The sequence below is a fragment of the Balearica regulorum genome, chromosome 14, assembly GCF_011004875.1.
Source record: "Balearica regulorum gibbericeps isolate bBalReg1 chromosome 14, bBalReg1.pri, whole genome shotgun sequence".
Taxonomy (NCBI): Eukaryota; Metazoa; Chordata; class Aves; order Gruiformes; family Gruidae; genus Balearica; species Balearica regulorum.
The window spans coordinates 11,571,490-11,589,562 of record NC_046197.1 but is presented as its reverse complement, the minus strand read 5'-3'; the positions used below and the strand labels follow the sequence as shown (position 1 = coordinate 11,589,562).

Genomic DNA, 18,073 nt, shown 5'->3' with positions numbered 1-18,073 from the left:
GGCGCTCCCAGACCCCATCCAGCCCTCAGGATTTGATGTTTTGGACATCAGCCTGAAGCTCCCTTTGGTGGCTTGGATGCGCCAATGTCAGCACAGGCTGGCTGTGCCAGTGTCTCCTTGCCCAAGTAGGGGGGTCCCTGTGTGCCCTCACTCCGGCGTGCTCCTGCCCAGGAGGAGGGATGGTGCGTGGTCCCCTGGTCGGCCCCAGTGGTGCTGGGCTAGTGTGAGGGCAGGGCCGGGCAAGGGTGAGGGCAGGGTGCAAGCCAGAGCACCACAGGGTTCCAGGGTGCTGCCCACAGGGCTGGCGCCCCTCGGGCAGAGCGCCTCTCCCCCAACTGAGCTGGCCTGGCCGAGTCCCCATCGGGTGCCCTCATCTCCCTGGGTATTTTTAGAAGCAAAATGCTGTTTAATTGTGAAAAGGCAAAAGGCAGCCGTGGGAGGGGAAGCCAGGCAGCAGTGATAGGGCAGCTCCTTCCGCAGATGGTGCCAGCATTGGCTTCAACCCCCAGAGCCGGCCGCCTCCGGGGTGTCAGCGCTGAGCCCCCCCTCCCGGCACGATCCCTGCTGGGAACCTCTGCTGGCCCCAAAGCTCTTGCCACGAGCCTCCACACACAGGGCCAGGGGGTGGCCCAGGGGGTGGCCCAGGGGTCCTCACTGCTGCGAGTACCCCCATCCCTTCCAGCCCCCCAGCCCCTGCAGCTGAGCTGCACCCATCCCGGCAGGGGCTGGCGGGGAACGGCGTTCCTCGGGCTCCAGCTCCCAGGCGCCAGGGGCTGTTTTTAGACGAGTGAAAGTCTGATGTTTTGAGATTTTCTATTTTGAGCTGCAAAGCTGGAGAAGCGGAGCGGCCCCTGACCCCCGGGTGTCTGCGCAGAGCAGGGCAGGGAGCCGGGCAGGGCAGGCGCGGGGTGGCTGCTGCACCCAGGGGGGGATGTGGTTGGCCCCAGGTCTTCACCCCACGGTTGCCCCCGTGGCCCCTCACACCTCAGGCTGTACTAGAGCTTGTTCCTACGTGGCCCCATCTCCCATGCTCTCCCAAGGGAGCTTGGCTTTTCCAGCACTGGTTTGTCATTCCTTCTTTCCCTCCTGCAGCAAGATCCCAGTGAAGCCCCTGAGCAGGATGTCAGGTGTCCCACCCCAGACCTGCACCCCTTGTAGCCAACTGTGGGGTACACCATGGGGAACCCCTGTGGCGTGGCACAGCTATGTGCTGATGGGCAGCTGGAGGGGACAGCCCTGGCAGAGAGGCACAGGGCTTGGACTGGGATGCTGCGGTGGCATGGCCAGCCCAGTGCCAGTGACACTGCCACATGGGGTTTTTCTCCCCACTGCAGCAGCCATGGGGTCCGTCCCCTGCACGAGAAGATGCTGGGGGCCATGGCTGTGCAGAGGAGCTGGGGTTCACCTGGCAGCGGGGAGGACTGGCACTTGCTGGAGCCGCCACGGCGAGTTGTAACCACCAGCGGGTCACCCGCACTGCAAAGGGGCCGGGTGGGCTGACCTGGGTGATGACGGGTGCCAGCAATGAGTGCCGCTTGCTGAGCTCCCAGGAGGCAGACGCCGGCCTCAGGCACAGGCTTTGGCCTCATTTTATTCAATCCCACATTTCCAAAAGTACCTCGAGATGCACACCGGCACGGCAGTCTGGGGTCCATGGCAGGGCTGGGTGCAGTTTGCGGTGAGCAGGGCTGGGGGCTGCGTCCCTGGTGTCCCGGTGGAGCCCTAGGTGCAGTGCTGGCGGGGAACGGCAAGGAGCCGGCGGAAGGCGGCACGGAAGTCCCGGTTGAAGAGGGTGTAGATGAGGGGGTTGAGGCTGCTGTTGCAGTAGCCGATCCAGAAGAAGAAGCTGAAGAGGGGCTTGGAGACGCGGCAACCCTCCCCACAGACAGCCCCCAGGCTGTAGGTGAAGAAGAAGGGGAACCAGCACAGCACGAAGGCCCCCATCACCACGGCCAGCACGACGGTGAAACGCCGCTCCCGCGCCCGGACCAGCCGCTGCCGGCACAGCGACATGCTCTGGTGCTGGCTCCGGCGCCGCCAGCCCAGCATCCCAACCCCCGGCCCCTTCTTGGCGGCACCAGCAGGGCATGGGGAGCGGACATTGAGGAGGGCTGCTGTCCGCCGGGCGGTCAGGTGGTAGATGCGGCAGTAGACAGCAACCATGACGAGGCAGGGGGCGAAGAAGGAGGCAGCACAGGAGGCCAGCACGTACCAGGTCTCCTGGCTGAGCTGGCACTCCCGGCCCCCTGGCTGAGCCTGCAGGAGTGGTGGCAGTGCCACCAGGGCCGCTGCTGCCCAGACCGCCCCAATCATCCCCTTCACCCGCCCGGGGCTGCGGCGCAGGTTGAGCCGAGTCGCCCGGGTGACGGCCCAGTAGCGGTCAAGGCTGATGGCGCAGAGGTGCCCAATGGAGGCGGTGCACAGCAGCACGTCCAGCGCCAGGTACAGGCTGCACCACAGGCCGCCGAAATACCAGTAGCCCATCACCTCGTTGGCCAGTGAGAAGGGCAGGACGAGGACGGCCACCAGGATGTCCGCTGAGGCCAGGGACACCAGGAAGAGGTTCTGCGGGGCCTGCAGAGCCCGGCTGGTGGAGACGGCCACCACCACCAGTGCATTGCCCACAAGTGTGGCCAGCAGGATGGCCAGGGCAGCCAGCAGGATGAACCCCATGGCTGCGGGTGAGTGCGGGGCATTGCCGGCACCGCTGCCATTACCGGAGACGTTGGGGAGGGCGACGGTTGGCTCCATGCTGTCCTGGCCCCTCAGTCGGATGAAGCCCCATGGGGCTGCCCCCCGCTGTGCACACCCCACTCACCGGCACCGCCGCATCTCGTGGCACAGCCCCAGCATCACCAAACCCCGGGGGGGGGTGTCCCAGTCACCACTGCTCCCGTACTGAGCCGGTCTGGCAGCAAGACGGAGGTTGTCTCAGCCCAGTGGCTGCCCTGCCAGGCACACAGGGTGGCGGCGGTGCGGGGAGCCCTGGAGTGGCTCCCACGGCAGCCCTGCCGGTCCCAGCCCGGGGAGGAGGGCGGGCGGGAAGGAGGGAGGGAGGGACGGGCCGATATTGCTGGCAGGAGCCCAAGCATCTGTGGGCAGTGGGAGAAGCGGTTATCACCAACACTTAAAGGGCTCCTGCCAGGATCACCTGGGTGGGTGGGCTCCTGCCACGGGTGTCAGGGTGCCCGGTGGGCCAGGGGCACTGCCCAGCTGTGCCAAGTCGACATCCTGCTGAGCAGCAGCCCAGCAGCACCACAGCACCTCCCCAGCTGCTCCGTGCTGTGCCCAGCTCACTGACACACTGTCGTGGCACAGCGGTGTGGCACAGACCCTGCCAGCTCAGCCCTCAGGGGATGAGGCAGGTGGGGGAAGACACTGCCTGTGGCACATTGGTACGGGCTGGCTGCAAACTGCAGGTGCAGGGTTCAGCCATGGCACCAGCCACACGTGCCACCATGGCCCCGGGCAGCGTGTTCGGTGCATCCCTAGCGCCGGGCACCCATGTGTGCAGTGGCGGTGTATGGACATGGAGGTGGATGGTGGGTGTCTGGCACCCATGGCTTCGGCTGCGGCTCTGGCAGGGCTTGGAGAGACAGAAGCTGAAGAGACACAACACCCAGGGTGCGGGTGCTTGGCATTTATTAGATACCAGCTAGCAGGGATGGTGGACACCAGGCAGCCACAGGAGCAGGAGCCCGGGTGTCCGGTGCTGGCTAGAGGCGGGTGGCACCATGCAGGGGTGGGCGAGGGGAGCCCACCCGGCCGGCGGGGCCGGGCATCTCCTCGGGGTAGGAGAGCGCAGGGTTATCCAGCCCCAGCCTGGCCTTGTCACGAGGGGGGCCCTCGCGCTCCTCCCAGCCCTCAGGGCTGCGGCAGCGGTCGGTGCAGCAGAGGGTGGCCCGGGTGATGAGCCGGTCGAGGGGCTGCAGCGAGTGCATCCAGGCGGGGAGGAAGTCCCAGGTCTGCAGCCATTTGGGCAGGCGGCCGGGGCTGCGTGCCTGCAGTGCATTCACCAGCCCCACGAAGAAGAGGAGACTGAGGAAGGGTGCACCCACTCCTACTAGCGCCCGCCAGCCCGCCATGGAGATGCCGAAGATGAGGGAGGGCAGCAGGAGGAAGCAGACGATGAGGTACAGCACGGCGAACCAGCGGTATTTCGCCGTGCGCTCACCCAGCGCCTTGGCCATGCGGATGGGCAGGCGGGTGAAGGGCAGCGGGTACCACAGCAGGATGCCAGAGATGTTGAAGAAGAAGTGGCAGAGGGCGATCTGCAGGAATGGCATCCCTGTCAGGTCAGGCAAGCCTCTGTCTTGCCTGGTGCCACCTGCCATCCCAGCCATGGCCCCGGGCTGCCCATACCTGGAAGGAGCTGGCCAGCTTGTCCCCTGGGCTGGCCAGGGCAGCCAGGATGGCAGTGGTGGTGGTGCCGATGTTGGAGCCCAGGGTGAGTGGGTAGGCACGCTCGATGCTAATCACCCCCAGGCCTGTGGGAGACGTACCCCGTCCTGTCCCATTGCTCCTCGCCAGCACTGTCCCCACACTCTCCCAGGGAGGCATAGCTCCTTTTGCCCCTCTGAGTGCCCCAGCACCCACAGGCCATCATGTGAGGGGACCAGGCTTGGCCAGGACTCACCGATCAGGGGTGTGATAGCCGAGGTGAAGACAGAGCTGCTCTGCACCACGAAGGTCATCCCAGCACCCACCACCATGGCAAAGTACCCGGTGAGCCAGCTGAGCGGGTGCGGAAGGTCTGCCACGGCATGACCACAGGCATGGGCATGGCCACAAGCATGGACGTGAGCATGGACACATCAGCTGGGAGCAGCCCAGAGCTTCTACATGGTGCTGGGGAAGGGGTTGTCCAGCCAGGCTCTGGGTATGGGGTCAGGCTTGGGGTATGGGGTCAGGCTTGGTGGCTGGTGGCCAGGATGGCTGGGGAAGGAGGATGTGGACACCAGGAGGCCATGGCAGTCATTAGCAGAGTGGGGATCAGGGGCAGGCAGGGGACTTGGGGGTCAGGCAGGAATGGGTGTTAAGGGCAGCCAGGGATAGGTCTGAGGGTGGAGATGGGGTTGGGTGGCAGGCAGGGTCCCATCCCACTCACCCTGCAGTGGTCTCCCCATCCCACTCACCAGTGTTGATAACCTTCTGGATGGCTTTGGCCACCTGCCCCTTGAGCAGGGAGTTGAGGAGTTTGACCAGGAGGATGAGGCAGGTGCAGAGCACGACGAGGGACCCGGCCAGAAGCACCAGCCCCACGGCCAGGTCGGGCAGCGGTGTGTCGGTGAAGAGGTGCTCGCCTGCCCCACAGCAAGGCTAGGCGAGGGGCTGGGGCCGGCCTGGCACCACTCACAAACCCGCCCCTCCCCCAGACAACCCCACAGCTGGGCCCCAGCCCCAACATCTCCCAGTCCTGTCCCACATCATGACTCCAGCCCCATGCCCAGCAGCCCTCAATCCCACATAAAGCCCCTCAGCCTCATCTGCACCTCCCCAGCCCTGTGTCCTGTGCCCCCAGCCCTGCCCAAGTCCCCCACACCCACTCACACTTCTGCCTCGTGATGTTGTGGAGGGTCTCGATGCCCTTAGTGCTGCAGTGGCCAGGGGCCGTGCAGTTCGGGGGGGGGCCAAGCCCCATGGCAGCCGTCTGCAGGGAGAAGGCGGGCTGCAGCCAGCTCCACAGCATCCTCGGTCAGCCCCTGCCCACCACCCACCCTCCTTGGAATCGTTTGGTGGCCTCAGCAGGGCCATGGGCACCTCACCTGTGGGGGTGTGGGGCCACACCAGACGCGGATGAGGCTCCGGTTGCGCAGACTCTCGTCCCCCGTTGCAATGCCCGTGATCACCGACTTGTCCAGCTGCAACAAAACACACCTTGGAGAGGGCCCTTGGGGGCTGACAGCACCCCCAGCTTGTGGACCTCTTCACTCAGATGGGGACGCCACTGCCAGCCTGGGGACACTTGGACACAACCACCAGTGGTGAGGACATCACCAGCAGGCTGGGGACACCACCCTGGGGGACAGCACAGCCAGCCCGAGGAGACCTGGATGATGAGTTTGGTGAAGGGCTCCGTGATGATTTTCAGCAGGTCAGGGGCATCCTTCCCGCTGCGGATGTTGAAGGTGGCCACGACCAGGTGGGTGACATGGTGCAAGTACCCGCTCACCACCTCCAGCGGCAGCAGGACCAGCACCGACAGCCAGTTGAAGCAGTCGTGCACCGTGGCACCAGCGAAGGCCCTGTGCGGAGGAGCCCTTTGGCATGGGGTGGCCCCCGGGGAGCAGCCCCCAGCACCCTAAGCCCCCTCTGCCCCGACCAGCTCTCACCGTTTGAACTCACTACGGTCACCAGCCTGCATGAGGGCCACGATGGTGTTCGTGACGGAGGTGCCAATGTTGGAGCCCATGATGATGGGGATGGCAGAGCGCACCTCCAGCACTGGGGACAGAGGCACCTACTAGCCCTGCATGGCCCAGCTTGGGGTGACCTCATCCAGCCACCCCGTCCCCCAGCCTCAGGTTCCCGGGAGCCCCATGGGTGTACTCACGCCCTGAGGAGACCATGCTGACGATAATGGAGGTGGAGGTGGAGGAGCTCTGCACCAGCACAGTCACCAGGATGCCCACCACCAGCCCAGCCACAGGGTTGGAGAGGATGGCATTGTCCTTGAAGATGTCCCCGGCCACCTTGCCTGTAAGAGAGCGTGAGCGGCAGGGTGCCGGCATGGTGGGTGCCACCAGCTGCCTGGGTGCCCCTGCCACCCTACCTCCTGCCAGCTGGAAGGCAGAGCTGAGCACGTCCAGGGAGCACACAAAGAGGTACAGGAACCCGAACATCAGGGGCACCTTGAGAAGGGAGACACAGATGGACTGGACCCTGGCCCAGCACCCCAGCTCTGCGCAAGACAAGAGAGAGTGTTAAACACCGGCCACGGCACAGCCACGGCTGCCCGGGCTCCCACAGCCTCACACCATCCTCCAGTGCCCCTGGCAGGACAGGGCTTGTGTCCCCAGCTGTGCCACCACTCCCCAGGCCCCCTCCATCTCCTCCCACCCTGCAGCGCCTTGTGCCAACCATCTCCATCACCCCTCAGCTCTGCCCACAGCACGCTGGGGAGCTGAGGGTGTCCCCCACTGGCAGGCAGCCCGCCGTGCTGGGGGTCTGGCTGGGGTGCCAGCATGAGGACTGGCACTGCAGAGCAGCAGGGAGGAATTGCTGCCAGTCCTGGGGGCAAAGCTGGGGCTCTCCTGGCACCCCATGGCCCTGGCACCCTGAGGCCCGCCCGAGTGCCTCTGGCAGGTCTCTGGGTACTCCACAACCTTGGGTGCTGTGTGCCCACCACCTGGGGGGTCTCACCTGGCTTCTGCAGCTCATCCAAGCTCAGACAGGGCCCTTGCCAGGGCAGCGCATCCAGCTCGTACCGCTCCCTGCCCTCGCGCAGGCGCCCCGGAGAGCCAGGGCAGGGGAAGCCATGGTCAGGGCAAGGCACCGCACCGACAGTGAAGGGGCAGGTGTGGGCGCCCGGCAGCCGGTGCAGAGCTGGGGAGAAGGGATACCCGCATTACAGCCCTGTCCTCGCAGGGACCCCCCTGCAGAGGACACCCGGGTACTGCCTGGGCCAGGGTCTGGCCAGAAGCAGAGCTGAGCCTGATGGGGTGAGGAAGAGGAGGAGGAGGGCTGGGGGCACCTACCTTGGGGGCTGGGGCAGTAGGCGAACTGGGGCCCATGCACCACCCTTCCTCCCCGCACTGGGCAGCGGGGCAGGGCTGGGCTCTCCCTCTGGTAGGGCAGCATCGCTCCTGCTGAGGCTGAGCAGAGGTGGCCATGTGTCACCATAGCAGAGCCATGGCTGCACCACACCGACCACCACCGGCCCCCCAAATCCTCGCAGTGCTGGCACCACCCAGGAGGACCATCCCATCACCCAATGGTCCCCTGGGCCACTGGCCGCTGCTGCACCACCCCAACGAGCTCCTGCAAGGGCAGGCAGAGGACACGGGGAGGGGACCCTCCTGCTCCGGGTCCTGCTCACCTGGGGCTGGCTGGCCACTCAGGGCAGCGCCATGTCCACATGCCACATCTGCGTGTCCCTCCAGCAAAGTGGCCCGCAGGGCACTGTGGCCCTTTATATGCACACCAAGAGCAAAGTCTAAGGAGCCCCGCGTTGCACCTCGCCTCTGCTCACTGCTCACCTCCTCCCCAGAAATTCCTGCAGTTAATGGGTAACCCTGCAGCATCCCGCGTCAGCTGCGGCCCCAGGGCGCGATGGGGCACGCGCCGCCAGGGTACTGTGCCACCGGCACACCCCACCTCGCCTGCCCGAAGCTCAGCATTGCCTCTGGGTGAGCAGCAGCTGGTGCGGTGGGGAGCAAAGCTGGGGCGGTGCTGGAGCCCAGTGTCCAAGGGGCAATGCTGAAGCAGCCTCAACGTTCCATCACTTGGTGCTGGTGCTTCATCCCCAGCACGAGAGGAAGAGGAGGAGGAGAAGGGCTTGGTGCTGGCACTGCTGGGGTACCCAAACCATCTACCATCCTCAGAGCCATCTAAGCATCAGCCACGAGGGACCCGGCTCTGCCCAGGGCACATACTGTCCTCACCACCACAGCATTGGCAGTCGGTTACGTCAGCACCGGCGCGGTCCCCACGTCCTGTTGCTGGTGGTGATGGTGGCACGCAGCCCGGCTCAGCCCTTGCCAACGTCTCGGCATGGAGCAGCCGGCAGCGCTGCGAAGGCTGTGTGGCGCAGAGCCTGTGTTTTCCCAGCACGTGCGACGCTGGGGCGGACAGGAGCAGAGCAATGCCAGCGTTGCCGTCATCACCTCCTCGACGCCGTTTATCATTACCTGCTGTTTACGCACCTCCGGCCAAGTTTCCATCCACTGACAAGGTGCCCGGCCATCTCGCCACCGCGTCTGCCTGGGGGAGAGCCAGGGGCCAAAGGCCCCTCCAGCCCGGGCGCCTGCAGGGAGCAGGCACAGAGGGGCCACGCGGCTGCCATGTCCCCATTCCTCCAGGATCAGACACTCCCAGGACCCATCACCATGGACAAGCCAGCTGCGATTGTATGGGGGGAGCAAGGGGAGGTCCCTTGGTACCCCAGGGTGCTCGGGGACAGCCTGGAGCCCTCCCTGCCACTGCTGGAGCATCACCGAGCCTCCGCCAAGTCACAACCCAATGGAGCGGAATGCCCGGGAGGTGCCACAGCAGGGGACATGTCCTGCCTCTGCAGGGTATGGGGACCCTCCTGGCCTGAGGGTGTGGCCACTGGCACCCGCAGAGCCCCATGTCAGGCTGTGGTGGGTAGGAGGCCTGTGTCCGCGCTTACCCCATGCCCGGGGGGCTCTTGGCCAGCTGCCCCCACAATCATTAACCCAGTGAGGCCCTGGCAGCTCTGGCTGTCACTCATTGACAGGGTCGGGGCTGAAGTCCTTGGCCGTGCCGGCCCCACAGCTTCCCCTACATCATCAACGGTGCTGGGAAAACAAGCTCTTGGCACTGCCCCTTGCTGCCGGGCAGGGTGACACTGGAGCCAAGTTTCCATCCACTGACTCCACATGGAGTCCTGGGGGGCTCCATGGGGTATGGGGGGACATCGCTGCCAGGAAAAGCACTGTCCAGTATCGGTGGCGGAGGAAGGAGAGGGACACGCATCCAGGCAATGCTCTTTATTTCCCCCGGTTGCACACCATAGACGGGACTGAGCAGCACTACGGAGACACAGTGGGGCTCTGACCGGGCCTGCGGGGCTGCAGCCGGCCGCAGCAGTGTGGAGCTGGGTGGCCATGACCTCCATCCCTGGGCGAGCCCTGGGGCTGCCCTGGGCCACCCCTCTGCCTCTGGCTGAGCCATGGTGATCCAGGGAAGGGCCCCGGCACACGCAGATGATGGAGGGATCTCCTGGCTGCTGTCTGGGGTCTCCACTGTAGACTGGGTCTGGGACCTCTGGGGACACAGGGCAGCCCAGGATGGGGACCTGCCGGGCACAGCCAGGTCTGGCAGAGCCAGGTTCAAGGTTATCGCCCAGCACAGCCGCTGGCAGGGATGCCAGGCTGGGCACACACTGGGTACCCACACACCAGCTGAGATGCTCAGTACCCAGGGGTGCTGCATTCCTCTGACAGGAGGCAGGCCTGTCCCCAGGGGCTGAGCACCCATGGCCCCAGCTGGCCTGCGGCAGGAGACCTACGGGACCTGCTGCCCAAGCAGGATCTCCCTGCGGGGAGGAGGAAGGCTTCTTTGGCACAACCTGCTGGCTCTGCCTCTGTCTGCTCAGGGCAGGAACCACATATGGCTCCACACCCTGCTCTGCAACAGCGCTGAACCTGGCAGGATCAAGCCCAGCCATGCTCACACAACACAGATGCTAACAACCTGCTTGGGGCACAGGCCAGCAGGGCCATGCTTACCCCTCCCTGGGACGGGTAGACCCCCACATCAACAACGGGGGAACCCCTGTTCCTGCGGGGTCAGGGACTGGATCCAGCCCTCAGCTCCAGACACGCATTCTCCTGACCCTGCCTGCCCACAGCACTGGTGTTCGGGGCTGGCGCCTGCTTTGCCACCCCATCCACCCGTGCCCTCTCTATCCCGCACACCCTTTGGTTGAAGGGTGCTTTCCCCACCTGAACAGTCCGCGAGCTGTGCCAGCCTGGCACAGGCAGGATTTGCCAGGGCGGCAGCTCTGCCGCAGGCAGAGGCACTGGGCAGGACAGTGCCAGGCATGCGTGGGATGTTGCAAAGTGCTTTGCAATGGGGATTCAAACTATGTACAGGACTCCCTTGACGTGCACCAGGATGTGACCTCACCGAGGGGCATGGCAGCGGCTCAACCACTCACAGCAACACGACACGACAGTTTGGGACAGGACGTAGATGAATCTGCGGTCCAGGCAGTGTCGGCGGCGCAGGGCAGGGGCTGGTCGGGCCCCACGTTGAACCCCAGCATGGCCCGGGGGTACCATGCGCCAGGTGCAGATGTGCAGTAGGACTCATCGGAGCTCGCGGTCGACCGGTGGCTGAGCCGGCGCAGGCTCTGCGGGCTGAGGATGGCCATTTCCCTTGGAGCCTGAGTGAGGGGTGTGGGGCTGATCCGACCCCTCGCAGGCACTGTCATCCTGCCCAGGGAGCTGGAGGAAGTCAGGCAGGACCAGGTCCTCCTTGGAGAGCAGCCCACGCTGGTCGTTGGCCCGGCAGCTCTGGGCACGGTTCAGCAGCTCCACCAGCCCTGGGGGAAAGGCAGGTCACGCACTTGAGCCCGGCGCTCAGGCTCCTGTCCTAATGCCTCGGCTGCCCTCTCCACCTGACATGACCCTGAACATGTCCCAGGCACAGCACCTGCACCTTCTCCCTGCTCCATGCCAGCACCCATGGGACCCTGCACCCATCCCCAGCACACCGGGGGACCCCAAGTCCCCCATAGCCCATGCCCAGTTTCACAGGACTCTGCACCCATCCCCAGCACACCAGGGGCCCTGCATCCCTCACCCCTGTTTTGCCCTGGGTTTCAGACACTCCAGGTCTCACCTTCCAGGTCGTACGTGCGGCGGTTCAGGTTCGTGGCAGCTGAAGACCGGGGCCGGGAGAAGGAGGAGGGCATCTCCCACAGTGTGTCAGGCTCTGCTCCTGTCGGGCTTCCCTCCTGTGATGAGCAGCCCAGGCCTCAGCAACGAGGCAAGGAGGCAGCGCTTCCCCAGCCCACATCCTCATTGCCCTCCTGCAGCCTAGCTCCTGCCTCGGCACCCGCTGCCCAGCCCCACAGCACGTGCAGGCTCGCAGTGGGGCACACCTGACACCTTCCCACGGACCGTGGCAGCAGCCGTGGGGGCATCTCTGACTGGGGTGGTGGGATCTAGAGCTCACCTCACTCCGGAGCGGGGAGGGGGCGGCCGTGGCCTCGGCGCTCTCCTTCACTTGCATTTCTGCAAGGTAAGTGATGCTCAGTGCCCCGTGCCAGCGCCCCGGTCCTGGCCAGGCTGCTGACAGGCTGCAGCCCATCCCAGGAAGCAGGAGCCATGGCCAGCAGAAAGCAGCCTGGCCCTGGGAGCGCCCTGTGGGGGGGCCGTGGCCTGGTGGGGGGCCATGGCTTGGAGGGAAGGACACTACCTGCTGGCGTTTCCAGGACAAGTTTCTGAGCAGCCACCGTGCTGACCAGCTTCTCCAGATCCACGGCGGCCGGCTCACCTTGCTGCAATGGAACAGCCAGCCAGTGTCACACTTGCTGCGGCACGGCAAAGGCAGCCAGGCTGAGGACCTGTGCTCCCCGGTCAGACCCTGCCGGGTCATGGGCTGCACAGCACAGAGCACACCCACCGCTCCCTCCCAGCCCACAGCGTGGTGACACGGCGCATCTCAAACACCAGTGACTCTCCACAAGCACACAGGCTGCCCCTGGCATGGACCGCTGCTCCCCACGACTGCTGGCAGCCCCTGGTCCGAGCTCCAAACCCAGGGTCCCCACCACCAGAGTATCCCATCCACAGGATGCTGGGACCATGCCCACCGAGGCGCAAGCCCTCACCCGCCGCAGCAGTGCCAGCTCCATGCTCACGCCATACTTCCCCAGCACGGGCTGCAGCGCTTCCCGGATGCGCTTGGTTGACTTTGCCGTGATGCGGATGGTCTTATTGAGGGAGGAGATTTCCAGCCTGTGGAGGGGAAGAAGAGGCTGTCTGCAGGCAGGCACAGGCAGGCAGGACAGGCAGGGGCTGAGCCAGGGTGTTTGGGACTCCTCATGGGGTTGGGTGCAGCGAGGTCAGGGTGCCATGCATGATGCGGACCAAACGTATGTGGGCAATGGCATCAGCCCCAAGGCTCTCACTCACTCAAAGCTTATCCTGTTCTCCAGCTTCACCTCCTGGTCAGCCAACACGGAGCACTCCTGGTCCAGCACCAGTGCTTTCTGCAAGAGCCAAACCATCAGGAAACTGCACGACCGACAGAACGGCGCATGGTACAGCACGGGGATGGTCCAGCTGGCAGGAACCCCCTCTCCCGCCTGCCCACCCTACCTGCTCATTCCCCACCAGGTAGACCTTGATGTCAGGGAGGCTGAAGCCGCGCTTCTCGCATATCCCCACCAGCATGTCACGGATGGAGTGGCCAGGCCGGATGGAGGTCAGCGAGGCCGTGCCGTCGGGCAGGTACACGCAGCAGTACTTCATGGCCTTGGCCGGCAGATCTGCCTCGCTGCCCCCCAGGCTCTTCCGATGGCCCTGCGGGAGGGACATGGCGGGATGAGCCGGGCTGGTGGCAGTGTGATGCCGTGGGACTGGCGCAGCAACTCTCTCTGGAGACTCACCTCTGTCCAGGGGCTGGCAGCAGTGCTGGCCGAGGACAGGAAGCCCAGGTCCAGACTGGCCGAGGAGTTGAGCGAGCCCTGGGACTCCCGCCACAGCATGGCGCTCCCGCTGCCTTCTCCCCCTTCTAGGACAGACAGAGGGACAGTGGTGGGGACCGTGGGCACCCTTCGGGAGTGGCGCAGCCCCTCTGCCCCGCTCCAGCACCTACCTGCCCAGGATGGCTCCCGCCGCTCTCCCTTCCTGAAGGACCGGCGGGGGCTGCGGTTGGCACCACTGCCTGCTGTCTCCACGCCCAGCGGCAGGGACTTGCCCAGCTTCAGCTTCGACTTCTGGGTGAACTGAAAAGCATCTCAGCATGGGGACATCTGAGGTTGCTCCCTCCCTTTCCCCGGTCCCCTGAGTGCTTGTCTGTCCTCAGCCTGGGGCTGGGTTTGCTCCAAGCAGCGGGGAAGTGACCCAGCACTGTTTTCTCAGGCAAAGGAACAGGTCCCCATCCCCCCCCTTTTCACTCCACTCACCTTGCTGAGGTCAGGCGGGGGGCTGCTGCTGCGGGAGTGGGGCCGCAGGTCGGGCAGGGGCTGCCCCTCTCTCTCTGCCTGCAAGCAGGCCTGGTAGAGTGGGGATTTCACGAAGCGCGTGTAGCTGTCAAACTTCATCAGATTAAAGATCTGCAAAGGGAGGATGTGTGTGCTTAAGACCCCTGCCCAGGGGGTCGCTCTGGCCACCGCCCTGTGGCACAGCCCCACAGCGACAGCAGTGATGCCGAGTGATGCGCAGGGTGGTCCTGCAGCCCCCATCCCGTGGGCGGGGTAGACCACAGGTGCTGCTCGTACCTGGAGCTGCTGGATGCGAAACATGTCCGGGGAGGGGGTGGCCAGCATGTCCTCCCCAATCCAGGCCTGCTTGTCAATGTTCACGGGACTGACCGAGTGGCTGGAGAGGAATTCATCGTAGATACGCCGTGCCTCCTGTGCCAGCTGGGGGAGCGGGGTGGTCAGGCTGGGATCAGGAGCCCCCTCCTCACTGCTACCCTGCGGGGACCCCCCGGCTCACCCCATGGAGCCACCTGAGCCCTGAGCAGCCAAGTCTCCCCTGGGACCAGCTTGGTACCTGGGCTTCAGGATGGGATTGGAGCCAGCCGCCCCCACCCAGCACCAAGCTCTGAGCACAACACGCTGGTCTCTCCATGGAGATACAGCCCAAGGTAGGAACCATCCCCCCCAGCCACATGGCTCTGTCCCCCTGAGCCCCTGTCAAGCTCTCTGGTTTCTTTTGTTCTCCCAGCTGCACTCTTCACCCTCTGGCCACCCCGGGCTGGAGAAGCACGTCCTGCTCCATGGGCTGTGGCTTTTCAGATGCATGTTGACTCATCTCCTTGTCCCTCCTGCAGGAGACCCCAGCCTGCTCAGCATCCCACTACAGGGCTCTGGGACTCGCAGGCATGATGACCACCTCCACCTCTGCCCACGGCCCTCCCAGCAGCTGCGTGACCTGGGCTCAGCCGCACTGTGGTTACGCGGAGGCTCGTACCTGCTGCGTGTCACTGGTCGGGATCTGCTGGAAGTGCTCGCATGCCTGCCAGAAGTAGACGTTTTCAGCACTGAACTCCTTCTTGAGGAACTCCTGTGGGGCAGAGAGAGCTGCTGGCCTGGCTTGCACTGCAGCTGTGGGACAGCCAGTTACCAGCAGCAGATGGGAGAGGGACCAAGTTCTGGGTTGTGGCACTCACAGTGAAGTAGGTGACAGCCACAGGGTCCTGCAGCAGCGTCTCGAAGGACTCGGCCCAGCTGGCCACAGACCCCTGTGAAGAGCCACAGGCGGCTGGTGGTCCCGGCAGACTGTTCACACTGTGGTTGCTGCCACGGGCCCTGGAGGCATTTAACTCTGAGAGAGAAAAAGGGTCAATTCTGGCTGCCTGGGTGTCCCCCAGTGTCTCTCCCTGTTACCAGGAGCCCTCAGCCCTCCATATCTGCAGTGAGTTCATCCACCCCATCCCGATCAGAGCTGGTAAGCCCTCAGGTAGGGAACGTGAGGAGCATCACAGTGGCATCCTCGGCGGATTGAGCACTGTAATGCCACAGCTGACACTTTCCGGTGTGACAGCCCTCTCTGCCAGCGCTGGCCGTCCTCCCCTCCCTGGGGTGTCACCATGACTCCACTTGTGACTCACCTCCCAGGGGAACAAAGCCAACGCATGGGGAAAGCACCCAGCTGGGGAGGGAAAGTAGGGTGGAAGGGGACACAGGGTGCACATGGCATGGAGGGAAGTTCAGAGGATGGGTAGAGGTGCCTGAACTTATCTTCTCCATCCCTCTGGCCATGACGAGGTACAAACCCAGCAACAGGAGGGCACAGAAAGTGTCATCCCTGGCTCCCAACCCTGAGGAAACTCTCCCTCGGGGAAACCCGAGGTGACCATGCATTCAAATGGAGTCCCTCTCTGTCAAAAAGACCAAAGTTCCCAGGGGAAACCCCAGCTTTTGAACTGGTTTGGCTGGTGAGCAATTGGGAGCAGAGCATCATTTGCAAGAGAAGGTAAGGGTATGGAAGCAAAGCTCTCCTGGCAAAGCCAGTGGGAGCAGAGGAGGAGGCAGGGTGCTGCTTTGCCAGGCTCCCTGCCCCTCTCCTCCTGTCCAAAACACGGAACAATTGCACACACCCTGTGTATGCAGATGGGAACAGGAGCCCCTGGCACCCCATGCTGGAAGGATCCTGCAGCAGGACAGAGATGTGCGAATGGGCTGGCTAAGATATCTGGTGCACAATGAGACAGATGGACAGACAGACAGACTCCCTCAGAGAGCTCGGGGCTGGCTGGTATCCAGGTTCTGCTTGCCCCGGGAAGCCCCTTGGCCACCAGCACCCAAGGGTGTCAGCTGAGCAGCCAGAAGGGAGGGACAGGCCACACGGGGCCGTTCGGGAGGGATGGCGGGGTATGGCAAGTCTCCAGCACAGGGCTCAGCCCAGCACTGCGGGGGCCCAGCCATGCACTCGCATGGCACAGCCTGTGCTGACACAGGACCTGGCTCTGCTGGCTCCTTGCCCCTGGCACCAGGCTGGTTGAGGGCTTCCCCCTCCCCTGAAGATGATGCCGGCCTCCTGTCCCAGAGCAAAGAGGAGCCTTACCTCCATCCGACACAGCCGGGCCCTGCAGGGGTGGAGAGAAGAGAGGTGAGAGGGGCCACACAGCATCTGCCAGCCCGGTGGAGCAGTACCTGGGCAGGCAGCAGTGTTAGGGCAAGCTCAGTCCAAAGCCAGGAGCAAGGGACATGGGCTGCCAGCAAACATGGCTCTGGTGTTATCTGCAACCGGGACGGCTGCCCATGGCAGAGGCAGGACATGGGGCTCACAGCCCTGGGGCAGTGAGTAAGGGTGGGGAGTTACAGCTTCTCTCCCACCTCCCATGAATCTACTGCCCTGGGGCCAGGCCAGCAATTGGGAAAGGGCATATGCTATCAGATGTAACCCTGCCACAGCCGCCCGGGGAGGAGAGAAGCAGCCTCCCCGGCACAGGAAGAGGAGGGGAGGAGGGGAGGAAAGGAAGGACAACCACAGCCCTAGGCAGGCAAACTGCCTGCTCCCTCCTTCCTTCGGGCCTGGGGCTACTGGAGGGCAGATGCCCCAAAACAGGGACCGGGTCCTGCCAGAGCTGCCAGCTCAGGGCACAGCAGGATGGGGTGCCCTGCAGCACACCCTGGGCCACCCCAGATATCTGCCGTGGGGATGTGGTACCCCAGGACCCACAGCAAGCAGGGAGCTGGGCAGACCCTCTGCAGTCAAAGCCCAGCCAAGCACCCCCTGCACGCTGCTGCCTGGGGCCACACTGAAGCGGTGCCTTTGACCTGGCAGGCCAGTGCCCCCCACCCTGCCAGCCCCACACAGCCCAGCCTGCCCCTCACCCCCTGCGTGTCCCCTTACCCCAGCCCCACACATCCCAGCCCTGCCTGCCCATGACCACAGCCCCGCATACCCCTACTTAGCCAGCACCTCGCTCTTCCCCATCCATCCCTGCTGCTCACACCCACATAGCTCTGTCCTGCCTGTGCCACCCAGCCCCACACACACCAGCACTGCTGACTCCTGTTACCCCATCGCCATAAGTGACTGCTTGCCATTACCCCCGTGCCATACATCCCCGCTTATATCACTGCCTCAGCCTCATAAACCACTGCCTGCTCATTACCCCAGCCCCATATGTCCCTGCCTGCCTGCTACCCAGCCCCATATACTGCTGCCTGCCCTAATACCCCTCTACATCTCTGCCTGCTTTGGATACGAATCCTGCCCTGCCTGCCCCTACCCAGCCCCACACCCCCCACCTGCCTGTTGCCCACCCCACGCCCCTCTGCCTGCCCAGTACCCAGCTGCACAGCACCCTGCCTGCTACCCAGCCCCGCACGCTCTGCCTGCCCGTTATCCTCTCCACACCCCTCTGCCTGCCTGCTACCCGGCCCCACGCCGCGCCGCCGGGCGGGGCAGCCCCGAGGGATGGAGACCGGCGCCCCGGGCCGGGACTCACCATGCGGCCGTTGTGGACCAGCAGCAGCTTGGCCTTGCCCTGCATGCCTGGCACGGCACGGCACGGCCGAGCTCGCTACCGGCGCGGCCCGCGGCCCCGCAGCATCCCCGGCCGGCGGCGCGGCTCGCCCGGCCCGGCCCGGCCCGGCGCTCCTCGGCACTACCGCTTTCGGCTGCCACAGGAAGTGTCGCCATGGGAACCGAGACCGCAGCGGGGGGGGGAGCGGAGCCGCCCTCCCGCCCCGCGCCGC

The 18,073-nt window shown here is 64.9% G+C and overlaps 3 protein-coding genes across 3 annotated transcripts; all 3 read right to left on the bottom strand.

The window, feature by feature from the left end:
- Window positions 1-1,631: 1,631 nt before the first annotated feature.
- LOC142603822 (alpha-2Db adrenergic receptor-like) lies at window positions 1,632-2,833 on the bottom strand. Its single transcript, XM_075766346.1, has one exon. The coding sequence runs from the start codon at window positions 2,749-2,751 to the stop codon at window positions 1,723-1,725; it is 1,029 nt and encodes a 342-aa protein (XP_075622461.1). The 5' UTR covers window positions 2,752-2,833; the 3' UTR covers window positions 1,632-1,722.
- A 792-nt stretch (window positions 2,834-3,625) lies between these two features.
- Window positions 3,626-8,258, bottom strand: SLC34A1 (solute carrier family 34 member 1). Its single transcript, XM_075766371.1, has 13 exons — window positions 8,039-8,258; window positions 7,698-7,814; window positions 7,363-7,545; window positions 6,773-6,901; window positions 6,554-6,697; window positions 6,333-6,444; window positions 6,050-6,245; window positions 5,766-5,861; window positions 5,551-5,650; window positions 5,136-5,303; window positions 4,637-4,753; window positions 4,363-4,487; window positions 3,626-4,271 (listed from the first exon to the last, which is right to left on the bottom strand). Exons 1-13 carry the CDS (start codon window positions 8,241-8,243, stop codon window positions 3,717-3,719), a joined length of 2,247 nt encoding a protein of 748 aa, XP_075622486.1. The 5' UTR covers window positions 8,244-8,258; the 3' UTR covers window positions 3,626-3,716.
- A 2,584-nt stretch (window positions 8,259-10,842) lies between these two features.
- RGS14 (regulator of G protein signaling 14) lies at window positions 10,843-18,032 on the bottom strand. Its single transcript, XM_075766363.1, is given in 16 exon segments — window positions 10,843-11,230; window positions 11,530-11,644; window positions 11,866-11,924; window positions 12,109-12,190; window positions 12,524-12,650; window positions 12,828-12,904; window positions 13,014-13,217; window positions 13,304-13,428; window positions 13,513-13,633; window positions 13,823-13,972; window positions 14,138-14,281; window positions 14,835-14,927; window positions 15,034-15,188; window positions 16,431-16,452; window positions 17,824-17,886; window positions 17,889-18,032. Coding segments are annotated over 16 exon segments (1,902 nt in total). The 5' UTR covers window positions 18,018-18,032; the 3' UTR covers window positions 10,843-10,994.
- Between the last annotated feature and the right edge of the window lie 41 nt (window positions 18,033-18,073).